At 44.0% G+C, this 21,628-nt stretch overlaps 1 protein-coding gene across 2 annotated transcripts in view; it reads left to right on the top strand.

Annotated features, from left to right (window-relative positions):
* The window catches only part of doc2b (double C2-like domains, beta), a 303,902-nt gene that overhangs the window by 230,840 nt on the left and 51,434 nt on the right, over window positions 1–21,628 (top strand). For both annotated transcript variants that reach the window (XM_084698130.1, XM_084698129.1), the window contains one exon: window positions 9,441–9,598. In XM_084698130.1, coding sequence (XP_084554256.1) covers window positions 9,441–9,598 — 158 coding nt within the window. The remainder of the gene's footprint in view (window positions 1–9,440; window positions 9,599–21,628) is intronic.

The following is a 21,628-nucleotide window of genomic DNA, read 5'->3' as shown; positions in this document are numbered from 1 at the left end:
TACACGTTGACTATCCTACAGGCAGAACGAGGCATTAGCAATCAAACAGATACAAAACAGAAAATAAGTGTAAACCTTAAGAAATTAAGAAAGATTGCAAAAATGTAATTTCAAATGCATCACATCTTATAGGTAAATTACCTTTAGCTTTTTGAACACACATCATCTCCCTCAACATATTTTCATTTTGCTCTTATTTATTTTAGCTGAAGGTCAAAGCAATTGATTACCACTCAAATCCTAACATTAATTTCAGCGTCTATCACTATCACCATGACATTAGCAGTGTTGGAAGAGATCAAGAAAAAGTACGACAAAGGCAATCTTTTGATAAGCATTTCATATGCAAGCGTAATGTAATCTACGAAAGAGCTAAATTCAACAAACGTTGTCAGAAAACTGGTGAGACGGTCAAAGTGTTTAATACTGCTGTGCATAAACTGGCTGAGCATTGTCAGTATGGAATTCTCCAAGATGAGATGATCAGAGACCGCCTTGTTGTAGGCATCAGAGACCATAGACTTTCAGAGACGTTACAGCTAGATTCTGAGTTGACTCTCGTGAAAGCTATCACAAAAATCTGTCAAAGTGACTAAATAAAAAAGCAACAGCCTGCATTAAGACAGAGTAGCATGGATAGCATGGATGCAAACATGGATGCAGTTCGATGAAGTTCAAAATGAAATAGGACAGAACTGTGCAAACTTATGCAAATTGTTCCTGGGCACAGTGAAATGTACAAAATCCAGCACATTCTGGCAGAAGTCGGTCACAGTGAATGGTCAGCAGGCGACGTTCAAGTTGGACACGGGCGCTGCAGTGACAGCTATCCCGGCACATTTGTACTCGCAAAGGCGACATGGAAAGCCGTTACCGACAACAAAAAGACTGTGTGGACCAAGTAACACTCCCATAGAGGTGAAGGGAAATTTTACTGCAGATATTAGCCACAATGGAACTGTAGCGAAGCAGCAGGTGTGTCGTGCCAGGCTTAGTGGCACCTTTGCTTGGCTTACCAGCGATACAGGACCTCTGCCTGCTCAGTCCAGTGCAAACCATCAACAGCTGAAGTAAGCTACAAAGAACAATATCCTACAGTTTTCAGTGGCTTTGTTAAGCTAGAGGGAGAATACAAAATGTAATTTAAAGGTGACATGACATGCTGTTTTTGGATGCTTTTATATAGGCCTTAGTGGTCCTCTAATACTGTATCTGAAGTCTCTTTCCCGAAATTCAGCCATGGTGCAGAATTATAGCCACTACAAGTAGTCCCACAATCAGCTTTCCTCAGAACGAGCTGTTTCTGTGTCTGTAGTAACCATATACAGTAAAGCAACAAAATGATATAGCGTTAGTTTACTTACTTGTCCAAGGTTTGTAGCTTGACCAAGGAGATTTAGTAATGATCCAGAAAGGCCAGCTTTGTGTTGGCTCAAGTTGAGGAAACAGTAGTGGCTGAAATGTTTGGCGCAGACATACAACACTTTGGGAAGTTTTGTCGGAGCATTTCCAGCGAAAATAAAATTGAGATATTGGTTGTGCAGAGGCTCGGATGAAGGAATTAAATAAAGATTTGTGCTTGCATTTGTACATCCAAGCACTGAGCAACTGTTGTGCTTCGTTTGTTTGCTCTCCATGATGTCTCTCAAGGAAAAACCGATATCGCACTTGCCCTTGCACGGTGTTAGCTCAGTTTCTCATGGGCGGGCCAGATGATCTGGGCGGGCAAAGCAGATAGAGGGGAGGTAACCTTTCTTGTATCTATGTCACTTGGAGGAGATTTTCAAACAGAGCGTTTGAGCCTTCATTTTGTCAAAGGCGGAGAAGAACACCCAGGGCTTTGTTTAGACTTATCGAAAATTCTAGCCACTGGGGGACCAAAGGCAGGCTAGGGGAACTCATATTAATGTTAAATAACCTCATAAAATGAAGTTTTCATGTCCTGTCACCTTTAAAGAAAATGCCACTCCCTTTGCCCTCTCTGTGCCACGCCGTGTACCATTGCCCTTAAGGGGAAAAGTTCACGAAGAGTTAAAAAAGATGGAGGAAATGGGTTAGGGTTTTATTTCTCCCATAGAGGAAGCTACAGAGTGGTGTGATGGAATTGTTGTAGTACCAAAATCTAATGGGAAAATTAGAATATGTGTCGACCTAACCCGCCTGAACGAAAATGTTTGCAGGGAGCGACATACTCTTCCAGCTGTCGACGCTAGCTAAGCTAGCTGGAGCAAGGATTTTTTCCAAACTGGATGCCACTGCAGGTGTTTGGCAGGTGCCTTTACTTAAAGTCTCAGCTCCACTCACCACCGTCATCACACCAATAGGCCGTTATTGTTTTAATCGGCTTCCCTTTGGAATGTCGTCCGCACCAGAACACTTTCAGATGCGACTGACACAGATGCTTGACGGCCTGGAGGGAACTTTGTGTCATGCAGATGACATCCTGGTGTTCAATGCTACGCCCAGAGAGCATGATGACAAGTATTGCAAAGTCTGCAGCAGCGAGGCCTAATTCTGAATGACAAATGTCATTCAATCAATGCGGAGTCAGATGGCTGAGCGGTGAGGGAGTCGGGCTAGTAATCAGAAGGTTGCCAGATCGATTCCCCGCCGTGCCAAATGACGTTGTGTCCTTGGGCAAGGCACTTCACCCTACTTGCCTCGGGGGGAATGTCCCTGTACTTACTGTAAGTCGCTCTGGATAAGAGCGTCTGCTAAATGACTAAATGTAAATGTCAGTTTGCAGTGAAGCAGGTCAAATTTCTCGAAAACATTGTCAGTTCAAAGGGCATACGAGCAGATCCCGAGAAGATCAGGGTGATTAGAGAGATGCCGCCACCCAAAGACCTGGCTGACATAAAATGCTTCATGGGGATGGTCAACTATATGGGAAAATTCTCTCCTAACCTGGTAGAGCTCACAGGGCTAATCAGAGACTTCCTGAAAGCTGACAACATGTGGATGTGGGAAGTAGCGCAGCAGTGTGACTTTGAAAAGGTGAAAAAGGAGCTCAGCTCATCTACTGTCCTTGCCCAGTACAGTCCAGACAAAACAGACCAGGGTTTCAGCAGTTGCATCCTCTTATGGATTAGGAGGGGGTCTTGTCTCAACTTCAAGAATCTGGAGACCAGTGGCTTTCATATCTCACAGCATGACCGAGACAGAGCGCAGATATGCCCAAATCTAAAAGGAGGCCCTTGCTGTCACCTGGGCTTACGAAAGATTTCGGACCTACCTCCTGGGCCTACGCTTTGAGATGCAAACTGACCACAAACCATTAATCAGTCTTCTAAGATCAAGGCCGCTGGATGACGTCCCGCCTCGTATTATGCACTTCAGATTGAGACTTCTGCGTTTTTCCTACTCGATAATACATGTGCCAGGGAAAAATCTTCACTCCTGTGTACTGCAACAGAGGAAGACCTTGCGCTCCAGAATGACGTGACAGCTCACATCAATGAGGTCATTCAGCAACTCCCAGCCACACCTGAGAAATTGCTACAAATAAGAAGAGCTCAAGAAGAAGATCTTGTGTGTAAGCAGCTGTCCTCCCTGATCCACGCAGGGTGGGAAAGAAACAGTTCTGCGCCACAGTTGAAGCACTTTTGGCAATACAGAAATGACCTGTTGATGGTGGATGGCCTGTTGATGAAAGGAAGGAGACTACTGAGATAACTTTGTGCAGTGGTGTAGGAATAACCACCTGCAGCTGAACGCCACCAAGACCAAGGAGATGGTGGTGGACTTTAGGATGTCCCAGCCTCCTCTGCTACCAGTCTCCATCGAGGGGGTCAGTGTGGAGGTGGTCAACACATACAAATACTTAGGTGTTCATATGGACAACAAATTGGACTGGTCAGCCAACATTGATGCAATCTACAAAAAGGGGCAGAGCCGAATCTACTTCTTGAGGAGGCTGAGGTCTTTCAATGTCTGCAGCAAACTCCTGCGCATGTTCTACCAGTCTGTTGTTGCCAGCATCCTTTTTTATGCTGTGGTGTGCTGGGGAAGCAGCATAAAGAAGAGGGATGCAGGGCGACTGGACAGGCTGGTGAGGAAGGCGGGAGCTGTTGTCGGCTCTGAACTGGACTGCCTCACTCCAGTGGCGGAGAGAAGGACCCTGAGCAGGTTGCTGACCATCTTGGACAATGACCACTACCCACTATACAGTACTCTTAACTGACAGAGGAGCACATTCAGTAGCAGACTCCTGTCACTGTCATGCTCATCGGACAGGCTGAGGAAGTCCTTTGTCCCCAAGGCCATTCAGCTTTTTAATGCCACCCAGAAGGGGACATGGACTTCTCTGCATGAGTCTTCCTCAGTCTGCCCTCCCCTGCCCATCTCATCTCAGTCCCATGCACAGACTTTACTACCTTACCCCTTACACATTCTGCACTAGCACTTTGCTCTTTGCACTTTCCAAACACACACACACACACTATCCACACCAGCAGCACAAGATCACTGTCCTCCTGGACACTGACACTCATAATCATTGCACTTTGTACAATAGGGTCGGACCTTTTCCTCTATCTGGAAACACTCTGTGTGAATATGTTCTCCCTGTGATGTGTATGTATATGTGATTTATGTATGATGTCGGTGAGGTGTATATGTGTATAAGATACTGGTGACATACATTTCTCTTGGGATTAATAAAGTATCCATTCATTCATTCATTCATTACTGATTCCAGCAAGCATGCAAGAGGACATCTTGGAGCAGTGTGGTGGCCCGGGCTGACAAATCAAATCAGAGAGAAGGTATGCCAGTGTGAAATTTGTGCTAAAGAGAGTCAAAATGCCACAGAACCTCTGATGACCACACCCTTGCCATCACGCCCATGGGAACGGCTAGCTGCTGACTTGTTTGAGTGGAAGGGTCAGTATTTAGAAGTTGTTGATTACTACTCACGTTACATTGAGGTTTCCAATCTCACAAGCACTTCAGCAACAGCTTTGATTAAGAACAAAAAAGCCATCTCTAGCCGCCATGGGGTGCCAGATACACTCATCACAGACAACGGACCACAGTTTGCTGCCGCAGAGTTCGCAGATTTTGCTAAAGATTACAGCTTTCAACATGTAACCAGTAGCCCCCGTTACCCGCAAAGCAATGGGGAAGCTGAACGTGCAGTAAAGGCTGTGAAATCCCTGTTGCAGAAGAGTGAGGACCCTCCATACCACAACAGAGAGAATCAGGCAGTCCACCCTCTCAGTTGGGTTATGTACTGTGTTCATATGAGAAAATAAAAAAAAAAGACAAGAAAAATGAGATGTGGAATGGATGTCGAGATATGAGATAAAAAAAAAAACATGAAGTTCATTTAACTAGTTTACCTATGCTCATGTTTATAGGTGTTAAAGGTGCCAGCTATCCCCTGCCTTGTTGGTAAAATCAGCATTAGGTTTTAGCAACATATGATTTAAGTTTTCTGTAAAGATCCTGAAAGTACCCCCTCCTTGAGTCACCACCTTACCGCAGTGGAGGGGTTTGCGTGTCCTAGTGATCCTGGAAGCTATGTTGTCGGGGGCTTTATGCCCCTGGTAGGGTCTCCCAAGGCAAACAGGTTCCAGGTGAAAGACCAGACAAAGCGTGGCTCAAAAAAACCAACCATGAAGAAATACAACAATGGTTCTCAGTTGCCCCCTGCCCGGAAGCGGGTCACCGGGGCCCCCCCCTGGAGCCAGGCCCGGGGGTGGGGCTCGATGGCGAGCGCCTGGTGGCCGGGGCTTTTCCCATGGGGCCCGGTCGGGCACAGCCCGAAGAGACAACGTGGGACCCTCTTCCAGTGGGCTCACCATCCGCAGGAGGGGTCATGGGGGTCGGGTGCAGTGTGAGACGGGCAGCGGCCGAAGGCGGGGGCCTTGGCGGTCCGATCCTCGGCTGCAGAAGCTAGCTTTAGGGACGTGGAACGTCACCTCGCTGGCGGGTAAGGAGCCTGAGCTGGTGCGCGAGGTAGAGAGTTTCCGGCTAGATATAGTTGGCTTTGCCTCGACGCACAGCATAGGCTCCGGAACCAGTCGCCTTGAGAGGGGCTGGACTCTCTTCCACTCTGGAGTTGCCCTTGGTGAGAGGCGTCGAGCTGGGGTGGGAATACTTGTTTCCCCTCGGTTCGGCGCCTGTACATTGGGGTTCACCCCGGTGGATGAGAGGGTAGCCTCCCTCCGCCTTCGGGTGGGGGGACGGGTCCTCACTGTTGTTTGTGCTTATGCACCAAACGGCAGCTCAGAGTACCCACCCTTTTTGGAGTCCCTGGAGGGGGTGCTGGAAAGCGCTCCTCGGGGGGATTCCCTCGTCCTCCTGGGGGACTTCAATGCTCATGTGGGCAATGACAGTGAGACCTGGAGGGGCGTGATTGGGAGGAACGGCCCCCCCGATCTGAACCCGAGTGGTGTTCTGTGTTGGACTTCTGTGCTAAACACGGCTTGTCCATAACGAACACCATGTTCAAGCATAAGGGTTTCCTTATGTGCACTTGGCACCAGGACACCCGAGGTCTCAGTTCGATGATCGACTTCGTAGTCGTGTCGTCGGACTTGAGGCCGCATGTCTTGGACACTCGGGTGAGGAGAGGGGCGGAGCTGTCAACTGATCACCACCTGGTGGTGAGTTGGCTCCGATGGTGGGGGAGGACGCCGGTCAGGCCTGGCAGGCCCAAACGTAATGTGAGGGTCTGCTGGGAACGGCTGGCGGAACCCTCTGTCAGAAGGAGCTTCAACTCCTACCTCCAGGAGAGCTTCGATCATGTCTCGGGGGGGGCAGAGGACATTGAGTCCGAATGGGCCGTGTTCCGGGCCTCCATTGTTGAAGCGGCTAACCGGAGCTGCGGCCGCAAGGCGGTCGGTGCATGTCGCGGCGGTAACCCTCGGACCCGGTGGTGGACTCCGGAGGTGAGGGATGCCGTCAAGCTGAAGAAGGAGGCCTATCGGGCTTTTTTGGCTGGTAGGACTCCTGAGGCAGCTGATGTGTACCGGCAGGCCAAGCGGAACGCGGCTTTGGCGGTCGCGGAGGCAAAAACCCGGGCATGGGAGGAGTTCGGCGAGGCCATGGAGAATGACTTCCGAACGGCTTCAAAAAGGTTCTGGACCACCATCCGGCGACTCAGGAGGGGGAAGCAGTGCTCTGTCAACACTGTATACGGTGGGGACAGTGCGCTGCTGACTTCGACGGGGGACGTCCTGGATTGGTGGAAGGAATACTTCGAAGACCTCCTTAATTCCACCAACACGCTTTCCGACGTGTAGGCAGAGTCTGGGGACATCGGGGGGGGGCCCTTCTATCTCTGGGGCCGAGGTCGCCGATGTGGTTGAAAAGCTCTGCGGTGGCAGGACCCCTGGGGTGGACGAGGTCCGCCCGGAGTTCCTTAAGGCTCTGGATGTTGTAGGGCTGTCTTGGTTGACACGACTCTGCAACATCGCGTGGACATCGGGGACAGTGCCTCTGGACTGGCAGAGCGGGGTGGTGGTTCCCCTCTTTAAAAAGGGGGACCGGAGGGTGTGCTCCAACTTTAGGGGGATCACACTCCTCAGCCTCCCTGGGAAAGTCTATTCAGGGGTCCTGGAGAGGAGGGTCCGCCGGATCGTCGAACCTCGGATTCAGGAGGAGCAATGTGGTTTTCGTCCTGGCCGTGGAACAGTGGACCAGCTCTATACCCTCCGCGGAGTCCTGGAGGGTACATGGGAGTTCGCCCAACCAGTCTACACATGTTTTGTGGATTTGGAAAAGGCGTTCGACCGTGTCCCTCGGGGGCTCGTGGGGGGTGCTCCGAGAGTACGGGGTACCGGATTCCGTGATCGGGGCTGTCCGGTCCCTGTACGACCGGTGCCAGAGTTTGGTCCGCATCGCCGGTAGTAAGTCGAACTTGTTTCCGGTGAGGGTTGGACTCCGCCAGGGCTGCCCTATGTCACCGATTCTGTTCATTACCTATATGGACAGGATTTCTAGGCGCAGCCAGGGTGTTGAGGGGGTCCGGTTTGGTGACCTCAGGATTGGGTCGCTGCTTTTTGCAGATGATGTGGTCCTGTTGGCTTCATCGGGCCGTGACCTTCAGCTCTCACTGGAGCGGTTCGCAACCGAATGTGAAGCGGCTGGGATGCGAATCAGCACCTCCAAATCTGAGGCCATGGTTATCGACCGGAAAAGGGTGGAGTGCCATCTCCGGGTCGGGGAGGAGATCCTGAACCAAGTGGAGGAGTTCAAGTATCTCGGGGTCTTGTTCACGAGTGAGGGAAGAATGGAGCGCAAGGTCGACAGGCGGATCGGTGCGGCGTCCGCAGTGATGCGGGCTCTGCATCGGTCCGTCGTGGTGAAGAAGGAGCTGAGTCGAAAGGCAAAGCTCTCTATTTACCAGTCGATCTACGTTCCTACCCTCACCTATGGTCACGAAGTATGGGTAGTGACCGAAAGAACGAGATCGCGAATACAAGCGGCCGAAATGAGCTTTCTCCACAGGGTGTCCGGGCTCTCCCTTAGAGATAGGGTGAGAAGCTCGGTCATCCGGGAGAGGCTCAGAGTAGAACCGCTGCTCCTCCGCGTCGAGAGGAGCCAGCTGAGGTGGCTCGGGCATCTGATTAGGATGCCTCCTGGACGCCTCCCTGGTGAGGTGTTCCGGGCACGTCCCACTGGGAAGAGGCCCCGGGGAAGACCCAGGACACGCTGGAGGGACTATGTCACTCGGCTGGCCTGGGAACGCCTCGGGGTCCCCCAGGAAGAGGTGGTGGAAGTGGCCGGGGAGAGGGAAGCCTGGGCCTCCCTGCTTAGGTTGTTGCCCCCGCGACCCGATCCCCGGACAAGCGGCAGATGACGACGACGACGATCCTGAAAGTATCAGTTTAAAAGGGGGAGATGTAGTGAGCAGGTTTTGCTATGTAATGAGTGCACATGCGCGAGTGTTCAGACTTGAAGTTATGCCAAGTAAATGGTCAACCTTATACCTTGGTCTTTGGTCCATTCCTTATTAGAAGTACTATAAAGTACAATAAAGTAGCATCATACTCAAAAAGACTTGACGCTGTCATTGCTGCTAAAGGTGCTTCAACAAAGTATTAGGCAAAAGTCTGTGAATACTTATGTAAATGTTATATTTCCATTCTTGATTTTTGCAATCAATAATAAATAAGAAACAAACTTTTTTCACTTTGTCATTATGGGGTATTGTGTGTAGAATTCTGAGGTAAAAAATGTATTGAATCCATTTTGGAAGAAGGCTGTAACAGCAAAAGGTAAAGCACTGTGAATACTTTCCAGATGCACTGTATTGCTTTTAACGGTATATGAGCTGGGCCGGTTGTTGGTTGTTGTATAACATATTTTCTTTTCCTCTCAGATATTGTAATTTTTAACATTCCAAGAACCCCGTTTTCTGTGACGGGGCACTTACTCAAATCCATTGATTAAGCTTTTTGACCTATAAATTCCTCCGTCCCTCCCTCCAGATTGACAAGACTGACGATAAGTCCCTGGAGGAGCGGGGCCGCATCATGATCTCTCTCAAGTACAGCTCCCAGAAGTCTGGCCTGGTGGTTGGCATCGTCCGCTGTGCACACTTGGCCGCCATGGACGCCAACGGCTTCTCCGACCCGTATGTGAAAACGTAGGTGTTTACCTTTTACATTTGTCAGTTCATCAGCAGGTTCAAAACAGGAAAGGACTATATGTTTCATAGATACAATGTCAGAGATTTGAGAAAGTGTTAAAGAAAGTCTACTAGAGAGACAATTCTCCTAATAGGCTCTGGTATGTGACATGAGTCCTCACAAAGACTAGGGTGCACACATTACTCAATCCAAAGATTGCGCCATTTCCCTCAATGTGTGTTGATTGTGTTTCCTACAGCTCAAGGGTAACCTCATCCCATTACTAGGTGTCTACAGTCAGGAGTACATTCATCATAATGAAAAGATAATATAATAATAATATAAATATAATAAATAGGAGCTTTCCCAAAGAGGAAAAAAAAAGACATACTCTTGACATTCCCTGTGTGTAGGAATAACTATCCTGAATCACCTGTGATCACTCCCAACATGAAACAAACAATGCAGTACAACATCAACCCGAGCCTCCAATTATAAAGAGTGTGTCCATTAATCCTACTGTAACATTTTATCTTTGATGTAATCTCACCATGCAATCAATGTGCTAGTAATACAGATTAACAGTTTGAGAGGCTCCCTAAAGTCCATAGACTCAAAGGCAGTAATAGATTAGCAGACTGACTCCCTCTTGCAGGAATCATCAAGGTATTGCTCTTTCAGATAGACAGGGCTGCAATTATTTTTTCTTCTGACATAATTTTTTTTAAGGCTTAGCCTGTTCACATCATGTTCTAGTGGCCTGACTTCAGAGAGCTGGCAGGCACTGAGTTGGTGCACTGTGTTGTTAAGCAGACCCACACACACTCTTGAAGTCTCTATCAGGTTACCAGGTTTCTCCAATACACACACACAGACACACACATTATAGTCACATTATAAGGCATGCTTAAGCACCACAGTATTATAGTCCATAAGCATATCTTTGTGCAATAGTTCAGAAAAGGAGTGCAGGAACATTGTCCCTGGAACCCCGCACAGTGGTTCCTCCCCATATTCTAAGTTTGTTTTGTAAAATCCTTGGAGGGTTATGGTGCTTTCAAGTGTATAGAAGACACACTAACATGTTTATGATCTTATCAACAGAAAAGTAAATCTGTATTCAAATTTGACTTGATACACGTTTATTGACTTGTATAATACAGACCTGCCAGTATTCTCTATTCAACATCAATAGGACTCTTCCTTTTCTGACAGAGTACCCCACCCAGCTGCTCATCCAGGCAACAATCCTCTCCCACCTCCTTATTGGTCTACCGACCGGTATCATAGGCCCTCTGCAGATTGGCAAGAATGCAGAGGGCAGAGGGGTCTAACCTTCAAGCTCCCCAAGTGCTCACACCCAACTTCCCCCTAAGGTTGCTTCACTGGTATCACTGTAAGGATCAGGCACAATTCTCTGACACATGTCTTTGCTGGGCATAATCCAGGCGTATGTACCGACTCTGGCTCTTCGCTCTGCGACATTGGGTTGTCTTGCGACCCCTGCACAAAATGGGAGAAATAAGGCTCTTCGCGCTCCCATCATGCAGTACTTCTGTATTCAATATCCTGTTGTTATACTATCTGGCAAGAGACTGCACCTACAGGTGTTGCATTTATAATATCTAAAGTAACCTGTGTAGTACACTTTCAGTTTATGAAGTATACTTCCTAAAGAGCCTCAAAGTATACTTTGCAATACTTTCAAGTTCACTTTCAATTAATGTGAGTACCTCAAGAAGTAAACTTAATACATTTAATTTTACTATGACTTACTAGTAAATTAAAATGTTTAGGGGCCCCTCAGATCTTGCGTCACATGGCGAGAGCGGGGGCCCCCACAAAGTTACACTGCAGATTCTGAAAGAAGCTACTTACTGCACAGGCATCAACATTTTACAAATCCAGCTATTCTCATGAAACGTAACAGTAATTTCACTCATTGTTACAATGGTAAAACAGCACAACAATGATAATTACCACGCAACAAAACACTACATTCTAAGCAGACACATTTAAAAAAACGAATTTCATGAAGTTACTTTTGAACAAACGGCAAACTTATCAGCAAATTTTAACACTATTTACCGCCTTGCATCATGGGAATTGACTAGCCAATGAGCCACACTATCTTCATTATTTCACATCGTTATTTTGTTCTTCAGTCAGTTTGACAAATTCTCAAGTAGCTTTTTAGTTTTTTTCCCATTAATACTCCAATTGATAATTATTAGTATAAGAGTATAGGGCTTCAGAATGTTTTGGCAGTAATTAAGGTTACAGCTTCAGTAACAAAAAAAGATTCAGTGTGCATTGCATGATAGATTTTCATAGACGTGAAAAATCAGAATGAGATGGATAAAAAATGTTTTACCTGTAATGTACTTTAAAATAATTTTGACTAGTAGATAAATGTAATAATAGAAAATGTACATCCTACTCCAGAAGAAATGTATACCATTTTCAGTTTCGAAGCATACTTCTTAAAAGTATATCAAAAGTGAACTTTTTTCAAACCATACTTAAAAGTACATCAAAAGTGAACTTTTTTCTTAGTATACTTCTTACAAAAGTGAACTATTTTCAAAGCATACTCCTTAAAAGTATATCAAAAGTGAACTTTTTTCAAAGCATACTTAAAAGTATATTAAAAGTGAACTAGAGAGGGTACAATTTCTGGGGAAATTGTAGGGTGTGCTTGATTGTGTTGGTTGCAGGGGTCCGTATTTAAATTACATTTTACAACTGATATTTCTGTACATTTTTATATAAAAATGCATAGCCTACTTATTTATAAAGATTACATATATTTAAAAGCATATTTTGTCTGCTTATTTACAACTCAAAATACTAAGAGTGGAGAGTAGAATGACATAGTTGTCTTTAGGACTGCAACAACAAATCGATTAAATCGATTAAAATCGATTATCAAAAGCATTGGCAACGAATTTCATTATCGATTCGTTGTGTCACGCAATTATCACGCCACTCAGCATGTTGCAGAGATGTTTGAGTATTTAAAAAAAAGTTAAGTTGAGCGCGGAGCGGAGATAGAGAAAAGGCCATCGGAGAGACGTTGTTGAGTAACGTTGTTCTGAAACACATGGCGGAGGCAGAGAAATCAGTACGAACCAAGTCATCCAATGTGTGGGACCATTTCACACTAAATACATCGAAACAGTGTGTTAATTGACCGAGGTGAAGTTAGTTTCATATTCTACATTCTTCTTACATTCGGAAGACGCTACTTTGCAGCATCGCATTAGGGACCGGGTGAAAACAACCCATACCATTTTGAAAAATATAGACTTTCATGATATTTTTAGGAATATAAAACCTCAAACAGATACCAGAGTATCTTAACAATGTCTGGTATACTTCCACAGCCTTTACTTTTTCAATGAAGTTTCAAATAAAATGATCTATCACTAATCTTTGAAAATTGCTTAATCCTCCCTCACAAATCTTCATTTTTTTCAAAATGGTGTCAAAAAATCTTCAATATACACCAGATTATTCTAATAAAGTCTGGCCTACTCCCACAACCTTTCAATTTTCAATAAAGTTTAAACCAAACTAAACTAAAATAGCATTAAATCCACGCTAATATTAATAACTTTTTCAAAATTGTGTGCCTGTTTTTTGCACATTCTGAACTTTTTTTGGACTGTGAATTTGCACTGTCAGTTTTGTTTTTGAATAAAGGGTTGGAAATTAATGCTTTTTAGCTTTTGTTATTTTATCTGATTCATCGATTAATCGGGGAAAGAATCGTCAGATTAATCGATTATTAAAATAACCGTTAGTTGCAGCCCTAATTGTCTTTTCATTTCCCCTGCAAGAGGGAATGGTGATCAGCAACCTCATAGTTGAATCAAAATGAATACATTTGGCAGACCAGTGTAAAAATTGACCTAATCTCTATGACTTAAACGTCATCGTAAGTTTTTCCCTTCTCGTGATATTTTCAGGCATTTAGCCCACTCATTGCATTCATTCATTAATAAAAAAAAACAACCTTTTGAAGCTTAATTTAACAACAACGTTACCAGCTGTAGCTATCTCAGATGGAATCGAGATTTAAATAGTACTAGGCTAACTGAAAATATGCCCCCAAAAACATCAATAAGCTTGACATTTATTTAGGGGAAAATCACTCATTCATAAACATGTCAGTGGTAGCGATCATTGTCAGTAACAAGGCAAAATGCGATATAGCCCTGCTGTGTGGAGAAGGTGCCCCGGTAAATTGTAGGCTACAACTACTACTAGACTGTCTTGGTAGCGATTGCGTTGGTTGAATTCGATTTAACGTTACTTCCGTTGTACGGTCTAGGCTGAAATGAATTATTTTAATGAACAGATTGACAAAGTTTAGGCTGTGGCAATGGAGTTCAGGTTAGTAGTCACTAGTCAGATAGTTTCACCCATTGAAAGACTTTTGATTTAAGTAAGGGTAGTGCCGAAAATGTGCCGCCGTTTGACTTCCAACTAGTACTGTAAACAGCTGTGGAGATGTTTTTGTTAGCTACTAGACTAGGCTACAGCGTTGGAGTGAGCTACACTGGTTTGAAACCACAGGTAATGATAATTTCACCCACAAATCGTTTACTTGTAATCTAATGTCATAGTAAATCCTACAACGAAAATGTATTTGTGAGGAATGTTCACTTTAATGATATAAAACAGATGTCATGATGCTAATGCTTCAGTAAAATAGTAGACTACTGTTTACAAAAGTAGATGTACTTCCTTAATAATACTAGCTTATATTGTACATTACACATTACAATTGTGTGTCATATCACAAAGTAAAATGAGCAAATAATTATCACCCAGGCCTCTTTGCTTGTGGCGTTTCTGCAGCTGCCTTGTAGTAAAGCAGTTAGCTTAGCCATCTCCCAGAAGTTAACAAGCTGCTAAACTAATGTTCTGCTTGAGATAGTCACGCGAGTTTTCGTGACATTAGTGGCGTCAGTAACAAGTTAGCCACCGTTAGCTTCACTTTTCACCACAAAAACATAATTTCTGCTTAAACCGTGCAACGGAACGTAAATCCCAATACAAGCAACTCAATCGCTACCAAGACGAAACGTTTGACACCTAGGTTGTCTATGTAGTCCAAATATTAACAAAGTTTTAGGGGGGCCAAAAGAATAATAATAATAAATATAATTGCAAGCAGTAATGGCGGGTTCCTCCAAACACTGCGAACCATTGAAAAAGTTTATTCTTGAAAAATTGTAACCGTATGAAAAAATCTATTCTGCAGAATTACCAATGGGATACCAAATCTGAAATGCAATACCATCAAGATCCACAAGGGCCTTTATTTCAAGACAAGAAGTGAAGGGAGGGGGCTTGGTGAGCCTATCCATTCCAGAAAGCCTCGTATCTTTGTGCTTTAGGGTGTAGCCTGTAGCGCCACCTATGGGTAATGGTGGGCCATTTGTGGTATGGTAGTTACTCTTGGTCTATACTATCCAAAAAGCTAGACCAGAGCAAACCCCCCGCTCTCAGGGTACTGAGCTTCAGCTCAGTTATGATGCTGGGGTGAATGTAGGCCTATCTGTAGAGACCAGGGAGACAGACACACCTGCCAGCTGCCCTGATGGGTCCATGGTATATCATTAATGCGGGTTGTATCCTACAACGCTCGTGGCGTCCGAGTAAGACATACTGCTGCTGATAGATCAAGACGTTTGGTGGTGGACACATTGCTGGACGAAAGTGACATTGTCTGCCTTCAAGAAACCTGGATGGCCAAGCAAGATCTGGATCTGAACTCCCTACACAAGAACTTTTATGGTGCTGGAGAGTCCACTACCGATCTCAGCATGAGAATGGTTCGTGGGAGGATATCTGGTGGTGTAGCTATACTGTGGAACATAAAATATGACCCAACGGTAAAGGTGGTGCGGCTTAACGTTGACTGGGCTATTGGGTTGGATTTTAATCATAATGAAAATAAATTCACTATTTTAAATGTGTACACACCATATGAATTATATGACCATGAGGATGAACTTCAGAACAGGTTAGCTTTTATTCAGTCCTTCATAGAGGACAATAGTTCATGTTGCGTCTATATCATGGGTGATTTTAATGCTGACATGTCAGATAAGTGTTTATTCGCACATCTGCGGCAGTTCTGTAATGAAACTAAATTAATTATATCAAGCGTTATTGCCTGATACAAGTTTTATCTATGTAAGTGAAGCGTGGCACACAACTTCCTGGCTAGACCATATTGTGACCACAGCCGATGCTCATGACTCACTGGAAAGTATAGAGATGTGTTATGGGCTGGTCACCACTGATCACATACCAGTTGCTATGCTGCTAAATGTTGAGAGTGTACCCTTGTTGGCCAACAAGAGTAATGCTGCTCCCTTAAGAAAACTGTACTGGTCAAAATTGACCAAAGAGGTTATGCACAGATATTCTCTATTAACTGACAGCTTACTTTGTGATGTTGAATTGCCTCGGGATGCCCTAATGTGCACGGATATGAACTGCAACGATAAACATCATGCTGAAAAGCATGTATGATGATATTGTCAAATGTCTTTATGCTTCCAGTGAACCTTTTATTAATCACAAGAGGAAGGGCCCTAACACACGGCCTGGCTGGAATGAGTTTGTGTTTGAGCAACATGCTGCTGCTAGAGAAGCCTTTAGAGTCTGGTCAGAGGCAGGCTGACCCAGACAGGGAGTGCTGCTTGATCACAAATGCAAGATTTAAATATGCACTCGTTTTATTAAGAGAAATGAAAACACAATGAGAGCAGACTCGCTGGCCAGAAAAATGCAGAATAACAATCTTACTGACTTCAGGAAGGAGGTCAAGATCATAAATAATATCAGAACTCCCCTCCCTTCTGATATCGAGGGGGTTAGTTGTCCAGAGAAGATTGCTGATCTATGGCGTGAGCACTACAGTAAACTATTGTGTTAAAAGTAACACAGTGAGAATTGATAATGCCATCCACATGTTAGACAACAACAAAGCTTGTGGTATGGAATGCATTTCTGCAGAGCATCTAAAAAATGACAGTTATAGACTCAGTCCATTACTAGTCATGTGTCTCACTGGTGTCTCACCATGGTTCATGGTGTTCTACCAAACTCTATTATGTCAGTACTGTTAGTGCCTGTTGTTAAAGATAAGGCTGGTAAACTGAACAGCATAGACAACTATCGACCCATTGCATTGGCAAGTATCTTGTCTAAAGTGTTTGAGAGAATTATTTTATTGAAATTGGAAATGTATATTCTGACTGCAGACAATCAGTTTGGTTTTAAAAGAAAACATGGTACCGATCTCTGTATCTATGCTCTGAAGGAGATTGTCTTTAGGTAGTCTTAATTCATCTGTATTTTCATGCTTTATTGATGCTTCCCAATCTTTCGATCGAATTTGTCATGAAAAACGTGTTTATGATGCTGTTAGCGAGAGGTGTCCCTAAACCTCTTGTGAGGATTTTGGTGTTCTGGTATGCCAATCAAACTTTTCATGTTAAATGGGACGATGTTGTATCAGCTCCTTTCCATGTTGGTAACGGACTTTGACAAGGAGGAATTTTATCTCCCTTTTTGTTTAATGTGTACATGGACGAGTTATCAAGCCAGCTGAATAAGACAAATACAGGCTGTCTTGTTGGTGAATTTATTGTCAATCATCTGATGTACACAGATGATCTGGTCCTACTCAGCCTGTTGCAACAGATGTTATGGGTGTGCTCTCGGTATGACTTAGATCATGATATAATGCAAAGAAAAGCCACATAATGATAGTCAGAAGTAATCAGGACAGGAAATTAACCTTCCCTACCTTTTATTTATCTGGCAGTCCCCTTGGTGTTTGTGAGGAAATAAAATATCTGGGCCATGTCATTTCTGATGATTGGACAGATGACAACGATATAAAATCGACAGCGCTGTAAAATATATTCTCAGGCCAATATGTTAGTGAGGAAGTTTTCTATGTGCTCAGATTCAGTTAAATGTTCCCTTTTTAGAACCTTTGTGGTCTATTTACAGGAAAAGGAGTATACAGATACTGGAAGTAGCCTACAATTATGCTTTTAGATTGCTATTTAATGTGCCTAGGTGGCATAGTGCTAGTCAGTTGTTTGTGTCTAAGCACGTACCACCCTGTAAGGCACTCTTGAGACAACTAATGTATGGTTTCATGTGTCGACTGGACAAGTCTGAGAAGTGAATAGTAGAGGCTTTGGTCAACCCTCTAAAGAGCTGCTATCGATTTACTTGGAACTTAAGACGACATTGGCACAAAAGTCTTCATACTTTTTAAAGCACTGTATTATCTATGTTTTATCTTTTTGTTTTTTCTCTTTTTTATAGCTCTGTCTGTTATTTCATATGGAATTTGGTGTCTGAAATAAAGATTTATATATATATATATACATATACATATGTATATATATCTATGTTTCAGGATTTGTATAACTTTTTACTATTGCATACAAAATCGGAAATGCAATACCAACAAGATCAGCTTGTGTTAAAGTGTTTCTTTGCCTTTACTATCAATGTTTAAGGATTTGGAGACCTTTTTACCATGGCATACAAAATTGGAAATCCAATACCATCAAGATCCACAAGGCCTTTGCTAGAGACTAAGGAATAAAGGCCGATTTATACTTCTGCGTTTTTACGCACACGCACACGGGGAACGCCCTTTCCTTCAAGAAACGCCCTCTGCGTGTCTTTGCAGAGCCATCGCAGAGCTCTGCGTGCGCCTCCTGATTTTCCTGACTATCCGTCTGTCCGTGCGTCTTTTTACGGATACCCCTTGGCTATGATTGGTCCGTATTGCGTCAGGGGTGGGGGGCGGGGTTGCCGTGACCAACAAGAGAACAGAATCCTTTGACCGCCATTGTTGTACGTTTTTACAACTCTTTTTTCACCTAAACAGTACATGTAAATCAGCATCTGAATTAAAATGTGACGAGAAAAGGACAGTGTCGTTGCTGAAAATGTGCTTATTTTATTGATGAAATGGTTCATTTGTAAATTTGCTCCGACTTTTCGATAACCTAGCTAGCATCGCAGTGCAGCGTCATCTACTGTTCTGGCTGTGAATTGCTTTCAGCACGCAGAGCCGTCGGAGTAGTATAAATTCAACCAGTCCGTCCGACTCCGTCCGACTCCGTGTGTGCGTCTGTCCGTTAACGGAGACGCAGAGGTATAAATCGGCCTTAAGTGGGGGCTTGGTCAGCCCACACTCTCTTGCAATGTTGCGTGTGCATCTTGTCAAGCCTGTGCGTGTGTCAAGGGAAGGCTGAGTGTGTGGGGATTTGGAGTATGCGCGGGCAGGAGGAGGGGAGAGAAGATTTAACAAAAAAGCTCTAGAAATTAGCCAAGCATGTATATTTAAAATATTCACTTAAAATCTACTTTTCATTTTACATTCAACTTTTTTTCAGATTTGAATACTAAACATTCTCAAGAGTCTTGATATGAACTAGTGATAGTATCAGAGTATCCGTTTTAGACCGGTGGATGTTTAAAGCATTATTTTAGCGTTAGCGATAAATTCGATTTGCTTTACATCAGTAATTTTTTAAGATATAAAGTCAATTTTTCACATCGTAACATGATGTAGTGTTTTCCACCAATATACCAACTTTGGTTCTTATATCTCAAATATTTGCTGAGATTTGATCCAATTTCCTGTTGGTTGCTTTGTTGCCGAATTTGATTGGCTGTACCGGACAAACGGTTGTGAGGATCAAAATTATTTTCGATAACTTTTGTGAGGCTTGGTCTGAAGATCATCTATGGCCATTTTGAAGAAGACAAATATTGTAGGAGGAGTAGGCTTTCAAATGTTTTTGATAAAACCAGAAATAGCGGAAAATCTATATAACCGGAAATTGACGCCATGGGGTGCGTTGAACTCAGCTTGATCCAGGGAATCCAATGGTACCTCATTTTTGACAATCGGTCATACAGTTCAAAAGTTGCGTGTGTAAACACAAGTCCAAATTTAACCAGTTGGTGGCGCTAGAGTGGTCTAATGGGAGACATGAAACTTGGTGTAGGTATAGAATCAACTGTCCTTAATGAGTTTGCCAAATTTCACAAAAAGTTATCGAAGGGTTCTAGGGGCTGCCATTGACTTCCATGGTACTAGAATAATAATAAATATAACTGCAAGCAGTAATGGCGGATTCCTCCAAACACTGTGAACCGTTGAAAAATGTTTATTTTTGACAAATTGTAACTGTATAAAAAAATCTATGCTGCAGAATTACCAATGGGATACCAAATCTGAAATGCAATACCATCAAGATCCGCAAGGGCCTTTATTTCAAGCCAAGAAGTGAAGGGAGGGGCCTTGGTGAGCCTATCCATTCCAGAAAGCGTTGTATCTTTGTGCTTTAGGTCGTGGCCTGTAGCGCCACCTATGGGTAATGGTGGGCCATTTGTGGTATGGTAGTTACTCTTGGCCTATACTATCAATGTTTCAGGAATTTTATAACTTTTTACCATTGCATACTAAATCGGAAATGCAATACCAACAAGATCCACATGGGCTTTTGTTAAAGTGTGGTTGTTACTCTTGGCCTTTACAATGTTTCAGGATATGGAGAAAGAAACAAGACAGCTTACACTCTCCAACTTGAACACATTATACCATCAGATGTTTAAAAACTACCTCTAACTCAAATGTTATGTGTTACTTTTGACAGGGTTTGACAATATTTAATTAAAGCTCAGCAACCAACTTACTATTATTTCAAAGCCGGAAACTTCAAGTTTCAAGTTTCAAGTCTTTTATTGTCAGGTACACAGAACAACACAAGGTCAGACTGGGCACTGAAATTCTTAAGACAAGACAACGCAAGCACCTGGCATAACATAACATATAAGTACACAGAACATAATCTACATCTATGCTGAGCTTAAATAAGTGAAACTGCCTAAATATACAGATAGCAATAAATAATCGACTATACTAACCCTAATACTAAAACTTCCTAAATTACAGATAACAATAAATAATACACTATACTAGCCCTAAATGCCACATAAAACCTATTTCAACCCTATAACCTATTCTAACCTAGGTGGAGTACAATACAATAGTGCAAAATGCAGATCAGTGACTATGTCAATGACCATACAGGAGCCTGGTGGCGGTACAGTGAGGTACAGTAGTGCAATGTTACTGATAGTGCAACCAGAAGCTTAAAGTGACAGTGTATAAGTGACTAGTGTGCAGTAAATCAGTGTCCATATCAGAGTCCATTCAGAAGCCTGATGGCCCTTGGGTAGAAACTGTTGTCCAGTCTGCGTGTGCGCGACCGGATGCTGCGGTAACGCCTGCCAGAAGGCAACGGGGTAAAGAGACTGAAGGATGGGTGGGAACAGTCTCTTAGAATCCTGCCGGCTTTCCTTAGGCATCGTGTGTGGTAGATGTCCTGTAGGGCTGGGAGCTTCCTGCCGATGATGAACTCAGCAGAACGGACCACACTTCGTAGGGCCTTGCGGTCCCTGTCTGTGCAGCTCCCATACCACACTGTGATACAACCAGTCAGAATGTAGGCTAGCTCCTTGATACATTGTCACTTAAGTTGTTTTTCCTATCAGCTGATCCTGTTACGAACAATTTGATTAGCTAACAAGATGATACACGAGTTATGGTTGGTTGGAGAGTTTAGGTAGTTGAGAAGATTGACAAATAAAGTTGCTAACTTTGAACTAAGCTACATAAAAAAATAAGCCACTGAATGGCTACTAGTCCATAATGGCTACTAGGCCAAGGAATGAAGGCAGGTGCTTGGTCAGCCCACCCTTTACAGAAACCCGTAAACCCACAAGCTTGTCCATGTGTCAAGGGCCAGTATGTGTGTGAGAATTTGGAGCGTGCGCTGAGGGTGAGTGGGGGCTTGGTCAGCCCACACTCTCCTGAAATGTTGCGTGTGCGTCTTGCCAAGGCCGCGCGTGTGTCAAGGGAAGGCTGAGTGTGTGAGAATTTGGAGCGCGCGGGGAGGAGCAGGGGACACATTTCATTG

Source organism: Hypomesus nipponensis, chromosome 5 (genome assembly GCF_054491055.1).
Source record: "Hypomesus nipponensis isolate SF chromosome 5, ASM5449105v1, whole genome shotgun sequence".
NCBI lineage: Eukaryota > Metazoa > Chordata > Actinopteri > Osmeriformes > Osmeridae > Hypomesus > Hypomesus nipponensis.
The sequence above is the reverse complement of the archived record's forward strand: the minus strand, read 5'-3'. Positions and strand labels throughout refer to the sequence as shown.